This window comes from Platalea leucorodia, assembly GCF_965183815.1.
Source record: "Platalea leucorodia genome assembly, chromosome: 22".
Classification (NCBI taxonomy): domain Eukaryota; kingdom Metazoa; phylum Chordata; class Aves; order Pelecaniformes; family Threskiornithidae; genus Platalea; species Platalea leucorodia.
The window spans coordinates 1780797-1793843 of record NC_138844.1 but is presented as its reverse complement, the minus strand read 5'-3'; the positions used below and the strand labels follow the sequence as shown (position 1 = coordinate 1793843).

General features: G+C 55.0%; 2 protein-coding genes across 2 annotated transcripts; one reads left to right on the top strand and one right to left on the bottom strand.

Moving 5' to 3' along the window:
* Positions 1–9020: 9020 nt before the first annotated feature.
* Positions 9021–9326, top strand: LOC309599863 (feather keratin 1-like; the record flags this gene model as incomplete). Its single annotated transcript, XM_082331729.1, has 1 exon — positions 9021–9326. The coding sequence occupies one exon, from the start codon at positions 9021–9023 to the stop codon at positions 9324–9326; it is 306 nt and encodes a 101-aa protein (XP_082187855.1).
* A 3245-nt stretch (positions 9327–12571) lies between these two features.
* LOC309599838 (feather keratin Cos1-2-like) lies at positions 12572–12877 on the bottom strand (the record flags this gene model as incomplete). Its single annotated transcript, XM_082331678.1, has 1 exon — positions 12572–12877. One exon carries the CDS (start codon positions 12875–12877, stop codon positions 12572–12574), a length of 306 nt encoding a protein of 101 aa, XP_082187804.1.
* Between the last annotated feature and the right edge of the window lie 170 nt (positions 12878–13047).

Below are 13047 nucleotides of genomic sequence, written 5' to 3'. Positions count from 1 at the left end.
AGCTGCTGGCGATGGCCCTGGGGAAGGCCCCCAGGGACCCACAAGATGGTACCGGACTGGGGACAGAGCATCGACTTGTTTCCTGAGGATCTGAGCAATGCCAGCACCCTTTGCAAAAAGATGGGGCCAGCCTGGGCTCTCCGAAAGCACGGCCCATGCATGCCTTTCCCTCTTCCGCTCTCTCCTTTCCCTCCTGTGTCCTTGTTCTCTTGTGCTCCTCTATGCTGTGAGCCCCACAAAGCCAGCCTAGGGCAGAACTGCTGGCCCTGCTCTGTCTCTGGGGCAGGCAGATGGAGACCTGGTGGGATCTCTGCCACAGCCGTGGGGCACAGACTCTTGTCTGCACGTGATTCTCCCTGCACTGGGATCTCCACTTGGAGCAACGTTCTTTCCCTCTTTTGACTCATTAAAGTTCTGCTGCATCCCAGCCCACGCCTCTGTGTCATGCTTTCCCCTGCAGACCCTCTCCCAAGATGCTCAGGAAAAGAGGTGTTCCTCGTGGTGATTCTGGGAGGGTTTTTTTTTGGGAGGGTTGTGCAGTGGTTGTTAACACAATGTTCATTAACTGAAACGCTGTGGGCAGTCTTTCCCAAGCAGTTGTTCTTCAGAGGCTGGTTGGGCGTCAGTCTGCTAGTGCAAGGTGGTGGGTGATTGCCTTTGCACCACTTGGTTTTCTCCCTTCTTTCCCCTTCCCCTCTTAGACTGGCCTGAATCTCAACCCAAGGGTATTTCGCTTTCTTGCTCTTCCAATTCTCCCCCCATCCGAATGGGACAATGGATTGAGAGAGCTGCTGCGGGGTGCTTAGTACTAGTCAGGGGCAGCACACCACACAGGCCCACGGGCAGCGCATGCCCTCCTTGCCCTGCTCCTTCCCTCTCTGTGCCCAGGCTTTCCTGGGAATGTTTCTGCAGAGAGGGGAGCAGGGAGAGACCCGTGCCAGGAAGAGAGGCAGCGGGTGTGGGCTGAGTGTCTCAAAGGGCTGTCCAAGAGCTCTCCAAAGCAGTGCGCAGACCAGCAGCAAAGGCTGCGGAGAGACTTGCCGCCGACAAAGAGGAGCAGCTGAACTGCTGCAGGACACAGACGGGCATGATCACGCATGTCCACCCAGAGCCCTGATCAGAAGCTGCCTTGGCAGTAACCAGCCCTGTCTCTCCACAAATTCTTCAGCCCCTGACAAGCTGCAGACCAAAAGCAGGGCCAGGGAAAGATGCTTTTGTGGTAACCCCATCAAAACAAGTGTGACTCCTAGCACTGTTCCTGGAAACCAAGGACTGTGAACAACATCCTGGGCTATATGAGCAGGAGCGTATCCAGGAGATCGATGGGAGCAATGATCCTCCTCTGCTCTGCACTCACCTGAAGGCATCTAGAACACTGCTCTAATACAAGAAAGAGGTAAAGCAAGGAAGACCTTGATCAAGTGGAGTGAGTTCAGCAGAGGTGTCTGGGATGGTGATGGACCACTTGGCTGGGGAGGAGAGGCTGAGGGCACAGTGCTTGCTGAGTGTGAAGAGAAGACTTTGGTGGGAGACCTAAGACCAGCTTTGGAGTAGCTATGGTGATGTCCCCGAGAAGACAGATCCAGGTTCAACACTGTGGCAGTGCATGGTTGGAGGACTAGAGACAATGGGCTCACATTGAAAGATGAGAGGTTTTGACCTGATAGGAGGAAAATGGTTTTCATCACAAGGAGAGTCAAGAAGTGGAACATGTTGCCTCGGGAGGCTGTGCAGTAACCCTCCATGGACTCTCATGGCTGACTGAGCTTGGAGCATGGGGTTGGGCCCGATGACCTTTGGAAGTCCTTTCCAACTTGATTATGCTATGATCCTATAGTCCCAGGATGGCCTTTTTGTGCCTGTGCCTACTGGGGATAGGGCCAGCAATGAGGAGGAGGGGCTCAGCTTCCCAGCTGAGGAGACAAGCAGTGTACAGCTCTCCTGAATGCTCTGTGGCAGGAAACAAAAGATTGCAAAAAGCATCTCTGCACCAGCTAGAAGACCACAAGACCTGTGGACCCCAGCTGTTGGGACAATGTTTTTCCAAAGGCTCTGTGGCATTATTTTCCCTTACTGTTCTCATGCTTTTACTTTCCAACTGGTCTTCTCATCCTGCAAATCTAAATCTCAATGCTGTGGTTAGGACAGGTTCTCCTAGGCTTTCCTGGGAAGGTACTGCCTCTGCCTTGTCAGTAACACATTCATCCTTCCTCCTCCTGACTACTTACTTCACAATGTTGAGCTTACCAAGGAAAAAGAAAAGGTGTACACAACAAATTTATGGTAGTGACTGAACTACATTGGATGATTCTATCCCGATATACCACATATAGGCAGAGAAGTTTAGAAACCAGAGGGTACACCCAACTCATGACTAAGCATACTCAATGCAAACCTGTGTTGACAATTGCTGCACAATCATCCCCAACACCCCCCTCCCAGAACCACCCCTGAGCAACATCTCTCTCCCTGGGCATCTTGGCAAAGTGTCTGCAGGGGAAAGGACGAGGCAAAGGCATGGGCTGGCATGCAGCAGAACTTTATTGAGTCAAAAGAGGGAAACAAGGTTGCTCCAAGTGGAGACCCCAGTGCAGGGAGCACCAGGGGCATATATGAATCGGCGCCCCATGGCTGTGGCAGAGATCCCGCCAGGTCTCCATCTGCCTGCCCCAGAGACAGAGCAGGGCCAGCAGTTCTGCCCTAGGCTGGCTTTGTGGGGCTCACAGCCCACGGGAGCGCAACAGAACAAGGACACAGGAGGGAAAGGAGAGAGCGGAAGAGGGGAAAGGCAGGCATGGGCCATGCTTTCGGAGAGCCCAGGCTGGCCCCGTCCTTTTGCAAGGGGTGCTGGCGTTGCTCAGATCCTCAGGAAACAAGTCGATGCTCTGTCCCCAGTCCGGTACCATCTTGTGGGTCCCTGGGGGCCTTCCCCAGGGCCATCGCCAGCAGCTTTAGCAGGGGAGGCAACTCCTGCCACAGTAGCGGCTGCCGAAGCCCGAGAGGCCAAAGCCCCCGGAGGAGATGGGCACTCCCTGAGAGCTGAGGATGCTGCCAACAGCAGCGGAGGTGGAGGATCCCACGGCGGTGCTCTGCGGGAAGGAGCTGAGGATGGGTCCGGGCAGGGTCACCACCACAGCAGGAGGCTCGATGACAACGGTGGAGTCCTGGCACTGCCTGACACAGGGCTCATTGCAGCTGTTGGCCAGCGGGGTGGGGCCGCAGGGCTGGCAGGGCAGGCACGGGTTGTAGCAGGACATGTCTTGGGGCTGGAGGTGCAACTGGGAGAGAGGGCAGAGCAAGGGAGATGTGTGAGGAGCAGCCTGTCACCCCACTACAAGGGACCCAAGGCACAAAGTGGAGATGAGAGTTGAAGGCTGTGTAGGGAGGCCCACAGGCTTCTCCTTTCCTTCAGAAGACCATGCAAGACTGACCAAGTCCAGGGAAATCCACACTTACCCAAAGCCCAGGAGACACCTCAGCCAAGTCCCAACCTCCCTCCATGTCACAACTTCTACCCCCTTCCCTCTACCACAGTTAGCAGCTCCGAGACTTCGCATGGGACAGAGGGGCTGATACGGGCTGAGAAATGCCAGAGGATGAGGAGAAGGAGAAAGGGCTTCAGACTCACCTTCTTCCCAAGGAGATGGAGGTGAGAAGAGTGGATGAGAGAGTGAGGCGAAGGGCCCACTTTTATACTGCTCCTGCACCGCCCCAGGCCCACAGTCACTGCACGCGGGCACTAATTTTCCAACAGACTCACCTCCCAAGCAAAATATGCTACCTAATGGCACAGGTTGTGTTTTGGTTTCCATTAATGCTGCCATTACATTTCCTCATTTCTGACATTCCCACCAGGCCACAGAGGCTCCTTTCCAGTACCGGGATGTGAAGCCCAAGCATTTCTCATACAGGAACACATCAGTACAGGCAGAAGACAACCCCCAAGTGAAGCCCCGTGGACTTGGGTTCTTTCTCACTACCTGTGGGGTGTGTTGGCGCTTGGGACAATATCTTGTTCCTCCCACTCTCCTCACACCACTGTGCACTTTGGCCGCACAATTTGGACCCTGGCCATCAAGGGATACAATGGCCTGGCCACTTTTCCAAAATGCTGACCATCCTGCGAGCCCCTTGACGTGTGGGAGTGCCAGCAAGAAGGTCATGCTGAGAGCAATGACCATTAGGGCTTCCTGGAGCTGTGTACTGGGCTACAGCACAGTGATCGGAGATGGTTTTCGCTGGGCAGGGATGGAACTGCTCTTGCCAGAAAGGAGTTCAGCCCTGCATGGTACACGAGCCTACAGACTATGCACACTCCTGGCTTGGCCGCACGCCAAAAGGCTGACATGTGGCCAATCCAAAATGAGAGTGTGACTTGCCATGGGGAGGGAGAGTCTATCCCAGGAAGCTTGCCTGCTGAATGCATTCCCTTACCCTCCTGGGATGCGTCCCAGCTGCCTCCGTGTCTGCAGGGCAGGGAAGTGCATCGCCTCCTTGATGTAGTCTGAGAGCTGGTTTTGTAGCCAGGGCCCTTGTGAGCACATCCCCTGCCTGAGCATCCTCAGGCACGTGGCACTGCAGGGTCCTGCCAGCCCTTACTCCTTGGGGAGCTGGAGGATCTTTTCTTGCCTCTCCAATGATGTCAGTTTGTGCTCCAGTCTGAGGAAGCCTTTGGGTCATGGGAGGGGAGGTGTGCCCTAATGCCAGGAGAAGATCTGTTGCCTAGGACCCAGGGATGCGTCCCAGCCAGAGGTGAGATGTTTTCTGCAACCCTTTCTTTCCCTCCAGGGAGCACTGAGGAGTGCTTCTCACCACAGCCTGGTCAGGCTTCTTTGGCCAGGAAGACGAGGCCTGTGCATCTGTTCCCTTCCACCCTCCAAGTCTCTCCCCAGTTCTGACCTTGCCCGTGCAGGCAGATCTACCAGGAGGAGGTCTGTGGGCTCTAAGATCGTAGCATAGTTCAGTCCTCAGCCTGTACTGATGCAAGAGGTTCTTCCTCTCCAGGTGCAGGACTTGCCATTTGTCCTTCTTGAATGACTGGAGGCTCCTGTGGGCATATTCCTGGAGCTGGTTTAGGTCTATCTATATGGCAGCTCTGCCCTGGAGCACATCAGCTGGTATGTACGTGTTGACTTTTCTCAGACAGTCCTTGATTTGAAGCTGACCACTGCTGGGAGGCCTCCCCTTGCTTCCTTCAACTTTTTCAGAGGGCACAGCAGCCTGGGAGACGTAGGTGAAGACTGAGAGAGAGAAGGCATTGGCTCCCCCCTCTGTCCACTATTCAGGAAATCAGCTGCCCCAGTCAGCAGTGGGCCCACAGTTTCCTCTGTCAGTCTTCAGCTACTCTTGTAGGAGTGGATGTTGCTCTTGATGCTTTTTGCCTGTTTCTCTGGACGTCCCTTGCAAGACTCAAAGACAGCTGAGCTTTGCTTTAATATACTTTATTTGTCTGTGTGGCCCTTTGCTGGACCCTGGTATGGCAGTGCCTCTCTCATACTAAAGAGCCATGAGCTCGACTCATTTCATGGCAGTTGTCTCAGCAGTGCTGAGCCAAGAAGAGGGATGCCCTTCTGCCATCTGATGACAGCCTTCTTCCTAGTGCAGCCCAGGATGCTGTTGGATGCCCTTGCTGCAATGGCTGCCTCATGGTGTCCACCAGGACCCACACCCTCAGCTGCAAAGCTGTTTTGCAGCCCATTGGCTCCAACCTGTAGTGGTGCATGAGGTTCTTCCTCCCCCATTACAGGACTTTGCATAAAGAGTTTTTTGTATTTCCCTTGGCTGAACCTCATGACATTCCTGCCTACCCATGTCTCCACTCTTTCGACATCCCTCTGAACAGCAGCACAGCTATCTGCTGTATCAAGACCTCCTCCCCCAAGTGTGTGTCACCTGCAGACTTGCTGAGGGTGTAATCCTTCCAACCCTGCAGTTCCTTAAAAAAAGGGTTAAACAATACTGACCCTAGTCTGGACCCCTACCGGGCACCAGGAGTGAGTGGCTGCCAGCTGGACTGCATGCCGCTCATCACAACCCTTGGAGAGCAGGACCCATGCCAGATTTCAATCCCCTGCACTGCCCTCCTCCCTGGCCTGTATTTCGTCAGTTGGTCTGTAAGGATTGTGACAGGAGGCAGCATCAAAGGCCTTGGTTAGATGAGGCGAACAACGTTTGGTGCACTTCTCTCACCCACCGGAGGCAGGCACGTCATCAAAGAATGCCGTGAAGTTGGTCAGGCGTGCTTTCCCCTCCATAAATACATGCTGACCACTCACAAGCACCTTCTTGTCTTTTCATCTTGGCAAATGGCTTCCAGGATGACTTGCTCCATCACCTTTGCAGGGATCGAGGTGAGGCTGACGGGCCTGTCGTTCCCCAGCTCCTCCTTCGTGCCTTTCTTGAAGACAGGAGGCCCGTTGGCTTTCTTCCAGTCCTCAGATGCATTCCCTGACTGCTGTGACTTTCAAAGGGACTTGGGAGCAACCTTGTAGTGACACCAATCGACTCCCTCGGGTGCCTCCCAGCAGGTCACTTGCACTCGTGTCAGTCCAATTGGTTTAAATGTTCTCAGACCTGATTCTCCTCTGCTGCAGGTCTTTCCTGTTCCAGATATTCCTAGGAAAATGTCAGGAGAGCGATCTCTTGACAGCAAACCCTGCCAGAGCAAGACCAAGGCAAAGAAACCTTGGAGTTACCTCCACCTTTGCTGTAAGCCCTGTCCCCAGGGAAGCTGCCCCCTTCAGGGTTGGGGCTGCCTTTGACCAAGGCTTGCTTTTGCTGCTGACCTACGTGGAAGAAGACCTTCTTGTTGCCCTCCACATGCTTTGCCTGATTCAAGCTATGGGGAGATCAGGGGATGTCCCAGAGGACTGGAGGAAGGCGAATGTTACCCCTATCTCCAAGAAGGTGTCAAGGGAGGATCCGGGTAATTATAGGCCCATCAGTGTTACTTCAATGCCCGGGAAAGTTATGGAACGGATTGTCCTGGGGGCCATCATGAGTCAAATGCAGCACATGATTGGGAAAAGCCAATGCGGCTTCGCCAAGGGCGGATTGTGCCTGACAAATCTGGTGGCCTTCTATGATAAAGTGACCTGCTCGGTTGACATGGGGCAAGCGGTGGATATTGTCTACCTGGACTTCTCTAAGGCTTTCGATATGGTTCCCCACGGCCTCCTCCTGGAGAAATTGATGCGTTATGGCCTAGACAAGTGGTGTGTGCAGTGGGTGAGGAACTGGCTGACGGGCCGCTCCCAAAGGATGGTGGTAAATAGCTCTTTTTCAAACTGGCAACCCATCACAGGTGGGGTCCCCCAGGGATCGATATTGGGCCCAAGGCTATTCAATACCTTCATAACTGATCTGGAAACCAGGATCAAGCGTAGCCTGATGAAGTTTGCGGATGACACCAAAGTGAGTGGGGAAGCGGACACTCTGGAAGGGAGAGCCATCCTGCAGGAAGATCTGGATAGGCTGGAAGAGTGGGCTAACACGATCCTTATGAAGTTTAACAAGGCCAAGTGTAAGGTCTTGCACCTGGGAAAACATAATCCAGGAGTGCAGAACAGACTGGGATCCCCGTGGCTAGAGAGCAGCTCTGTGGAACGGGACCTGGGGGTCCTGGTGGACAGGAAGCTCAATCGGAGTGAACAGTGTGCTGCTGCAGTCAAGAAGGCCAATAGGATTGTGGGTTGCATCAAAAAGGGCATCACCAGGCGAGATAAAGAAATCATTATCCCACTCTACTCGGCGCTTGTCAGGCCAGAGCTGGAATACTGTGTACAGTTCTGGTCCCCGTTATAGAAAACAGATGTGGAGAGTCTGGAGGGGGTCCAGAGAAGGGCCACCAAGATGGTCAAGGGTCTGGGAAGCCTGCCATATGAGGACAGGCTGAGAGAAGTGGGCTTGTTCAGCCTTGAGAAAAGGAGGCTTAGAAGTGATCTCATCACCATGTGCCAGTACTTAAAGGGGAGCTAAAAAGAAGACAGAGACTCCCTTTTTACCAGGAGTCCCATGGTGAGGACAAGGGGTACTGGGTACAAGTTAATCCCAGGGAGATTCCGACTGGACACGAGGGGAAAATTTTTCACAACGAGAACAGTCAACCATTGGAATAATCTCCCTAGGGAAGTGGTTGACTCCGCCACACTGAGCACGTTTAAGACTCAGCTGGACATGGTGCTGGGCCATCTTGTGTAGACCGTGCAAATTCTGGCCTGGAAAGGATGGACTAGATGATCCTTGAGGTTCCTTCCAACCTGGTATTCTATCATTCTATGATTCTATGATTCCATGCCAGGTGGACCCCTCCAGCAGTTAGGAGGCACCTTGTGCCCTCAATGATACGACCCTGCCCGGGGTATCCTTGGGCCTCTCATCCTAGCACATGAAAGGAGCCTGCATGGCACACCAAGCATGTCAGCAATGAGGAAATGAAATGGCAGCATTGACGGAAACCAAACCACAACCTGTGGCATCAGGTAAGATGTTTTGCTTGGGAGGTGGGTCTGTTGGAAAATTAGTGCCCGCGTGCAGTGACTGTGGGCCTGGGGCGGTGCAGGAGCAGTATAAAAGCGGGCCCTTCTCCTCACTCTCTTATCCACTCTTCTCACCTCCATCTCCTTGGGAAGAAGGTGAGTCTGAAGCCCTTTCTCTTCCTCCTCTGCGTTTTCCTTTGGGTTTTCTCAGTGTGTACCTGCCGTTTGTCCTACACTGGGTCATGGGGCTACCTATGATGGGAGAGGGAAGGGAAGAGAAGGTGTGGCATGGAGAGAGGCTGATGCTTGGCTGAAGTGGGCGATGGGCTAGACGGGGACCTCGATGAGCTTGGTCGCACTTGGCAGGGCTGTTTTGGGCTGAGGGGAAGGTGAAGCCTGTGAGCCTCCCTAAAATGCCTCTAGCTCTTGTCTCCAGCTCATGGTTTTTCTCCCTCGCGGTGGGGTGACAGGCTGCTCCTCACCCATCGCCCCTGCCCTGCTTCCCCCTGCCCTCTCTTCCAGGTGCACCTCCAGCCCCAAGACATGTCCTGCTACAACCCGTGCCTGCCCTGCCAGCCCTGCGGCCCCACCCCGCTGGCCAACAGCTGCAATGAGCCCTGTGTCAGGCAGTGCCAGGACTCCACCGTTGTCATCCAGCCCTCCCCCGTGGTGGTGACCCTGCCCGGACCCATCCTCAGCTCCTTCCCGCAGAACACCGCCGTGGGATCCTCCACCTCCGCTGCCGTTGGCAGCATCCTCAGCTCTCAGGGAGTGCCCATCTCCTCCGGGGGCTTTGGCCTCTCGGGCTTCGGCAGCCGCTACTGTGGCAGGAGTTGCCTCCCCTGCTAAAGCTGCTGGCGATGGCCCTGGGGAAGGCCCCCAGGGACCCACAAGATGGTACCGGACTGGGGACAGAGCATCGACTTGTTTCCTGAGGAACTGAGCAACGCCAGCACCCCTTGCAAAAGGACGGGGCCAGCCTGGGCTCTCCGAAAGCATGGCCCATGCCTCCCTTTCCCTCTTCCGCTCTCTCCTTTCCCTCCTGTGTCCTTGTTCTGTTGCACTCCCGTGGGCTGTGAGCCCCACAAAGCCAGCCTAGGGCAGAACTGCTGGCCCTGTTCTGTCTCTGGGGCAGGCAGATGGAGACCTGGCGGGATCTCTGCCACAGCCATGGGGCGCCGATTCATATATGCCCCTGGTGCTCCCTGCACGGGGACCTGCACCCGTCTTGACCTCATTTCCCTCTTGCCTCATTAAAGTTCTGCTGCATGCCAGCCCATGCCTTTGCCTCGTCCTTTCCCCTGCAGACACTTTGCCAAGGTGCCCAGGAAGAGAGATGTTGCTCAGGGGTGGGTCTGGGAGGAGGTCATTAGAGGTGGTTCTGCCGTGATTGTTAACACAGGCTTGCTTCGAATATGCTTAGCCATGCTCAGTGTGACCATCTGCTTTCTGAACTTCTGTGCCTCTCTGGGGCTGGACAGAGTGACCCGAGGCAGTTGAATGACCATAGCTACTGCAGAGATGATTTTAGGTCTCCCACCAAAGCCTTCTCTTCTCCGTGCTCAGCGAGCCCTGTGCCCTCAGCCTCTCCTCCCCAACCAAGTGCTCCAGCCCCCTCACCATCCAGCCCACCCTCCGCTGAACTCCCTCCATTCAGTCAAGGTCTTTCTTGCATTAGAGCCCAAAACGCGAAACAGTGTTCTAGATGGCGTCAGGTGAGTGCTGAGCAGAGGGCGATCACCACTCCCATCGCTCTCCTGTCTGCACGCCTGCTCATATAGCCCAGGATGTTGATGACAGTCCTTGGTGTGCGGGAAGAGTGCTGGGAGTCGCACCTGTTTTGATGGGGTTGCCGCAAAAGCACCTTTCGTGGCCCTGCTTGTCAGGGGCCGAAGGATTCGTGGGGAGACAGGGCTGGTTACTACCAAGGCAGCTTCTGATCAGGGCTCTGGGTGGAGAAGTATCATCTCGCGCGGCTGTGTCCTGCAGCAGTTCAGCTGCTCCCCTTTGTCGGCGGCAAGTCTCTCCGCAGCCTTTGCTGCTGGTCTGCGCACTGCTTTGGAGAGCTCTTGGACAGCCCTTTGAGACACTCAGCCCACACCCGCTGCCTCTCTTCCTGGCGCGGGTCTCTCCCTGCTCCCCTCTCTGCAGAAACATTCCCAGGAAAGCCTGGGCACAGAGAGGGAAGGAGCAGGGCAAGGAGGGCATGCGCTGCCCGTGGGCCTGTGTGGTGTGCTGCCCCTGACTAGTACTAAGCACCCCGCAGCAGCTCTCTCAATCCGTTGTCCCATTTGGATGGGGGGAGAGTTGGAAGAGCAAGAAAGCGAAATACCCTCGGGCTGAGATCAGGCCAGTCTAAGAGGGGAAGGGGAAAGAAGGGAGAAAACCAAGTGGTGCAAAGGCAATCACCCACCACCTAGCAGCAGCAGACTCATGCCCGTGCATTCTCCCAAGAGCTGCTCCTTTGGAAAGACTGCGCAAGATTTTATTGCTGAGCGTGATGTTATGTGGCATGCAATAGCCTTGTGGTCAATTCAGGTCAGCCGTCCTGGTGGTGTCCCCTCCCCGGTGCTTGCCCACCCCTAGCCTCTGCTGTGGGGGGTGCAGAGTGAGAAAGAGAGACGGCCTTGATGGTGAGCAAGCACTGTGCAGAACTAGCTAAAGCTTTGGTGTGTTGTCTGCACTGTTTCTGCACACATTTGAAGCACAGCACTTTGGCTGCATCCCAAGAGTTACAGTCAACGTCTCCAGGTCCAAGTGGAAACCAGTGACGACTGGTGTCCTTCGGGGGTCCGTCCTGGGACCAAGACTGTTTCCTGCCTTCACCAATGACATGGATAGTGCGACTGAGTGCGCCCTCATCAAGTTTGTGCATGACACCAGGGTGAGGGGTGCAACTGGTACGCTTGAGGGAAGGGATGCTGTCCAGAGGGATCTTGACAGGCTTGAGGAATGGTCCGATGTGAAATTCAGGAACTTGGACAAGGCCAAGTGCAAGGTCCTGCACCTGCGTTGGGGCAATCCTCCATATCAATACAGACTGGAGGATAAACGGCTGAGAGCAGCCCTGCAAAGAAGGACTTGGAGACACTGGTGGTTGAAAAATTGTGCATGAGCATGCCAGTTGAGGTCCAGAGAAGGCCTACAAAAATGATCTGGGGGATGTAAGAGCTGTCCTATGAAGAAAGGCTGAGGGAGGTGGGGTTGTTGAGCCTGGAGAAGAGAAGGCTCTGGGGAGACCTTATTGCAGCCTTTCAATATATAAAGGGGACTTATAAGGAAGTTGGAGAGAGACATTTTATCAAGGCCTGTAGGGACAGGAGAAGGTTTTAAACTGAAATCGGGTAGATGCAGCTTGGACGTAAGGAAGAAATGGATTACGATGAGGGTGGTGAGACACTGGAAAAGGTTGCCCCGAGAATGATGGGCTGCCCCATCACTGGCAGTGTTGAAAGTGAGGTTCAACGGAACTTTGAGGGACGTGAGGTAGTGCCAGATATCCCTGCCCATGGCAGGGGGCTTGGACTAGATGATCTTTCAAGGTCTCTTCCAAGCACAACCATTCTCTGATTGTATTCTACTATGGTCGGCTGTCAAGGCAGCCCACTGCACTGTGTTCCTCTGTTCCTTTGAGAATGCTATGGTGAGGATGGGTTGTCCTGGCCTCTCCTGGGAAGCTAGTGCCTATGTCTTGTCAATACCACATTCCCTGCTGACTACTTGCATCACAGTGTTGAGCTTTCCAAGGAAAAAGAAGAGGTGTGCACAACACAGTGGATGGTAGTGACTGAACGATGTCGGGTAATTCCACCGCGATGCAGAAAGGCAGACAATTTTAGAAACTAGAGGATCACCCGGTGCGCAACTAAACATGCTGACTGCAAGCCTGGGTTGACAATCAGTGCAAAATCATCCCCAACACGCCCCTCCCAGAACCAGCCCTGAGGAACATGTCTCTGCGTGGGCATCATGGGAGAGCATCTTTAGGGGAAAGGATGAGAGAGAAGCGCAGGCTGGGATGCAGCAGCAGTTTAATGAGTGAAAAGGGGGAAACGAGGTCGATCCGAGTGGAGGCCTCAGTGCAGGCAGCAGCTTTAGCAGGGGAGGCACCGGCTGCCACAGTAGCGGCTGCCGAAGCCCGAGAGGCCAAAGCCCCCGGAGGAGATGGGCACTCCCTGAGAGCTGAGGATGCTGCCAACGGCAGCGGAGGTGGAGGATCCCACGGCGGTGCTCTGCGGGAAGGAGCTGAGGATGGGTCCAGGCAGGGTCACCACCACGGGGGAGGGCTGGATGACGACGGTGGAGTCCTGGCACTGCCTGACACAGGGCTCATTGCAGCTGTTGGCCAGCGGGGTGGGGCCGCAGGGCTGGCAGGGCAGGCACGGGTTGTAGCAGGACATGTCTTGGGGCTGGAGGTGCGCCTGGGAGAGAGAGGGCAGGGGGAATGAGAGGAGGAGGGGTGGTTGAAGAGCAGCCTATCCCCCCAGCCCAAGGCTGCCCCTTTCCGTCAGCGCAAAAGAGCTTCACCAAAAGTGACTAAGCCCAGGGAGGTCTTCACCTAGCGCATAGC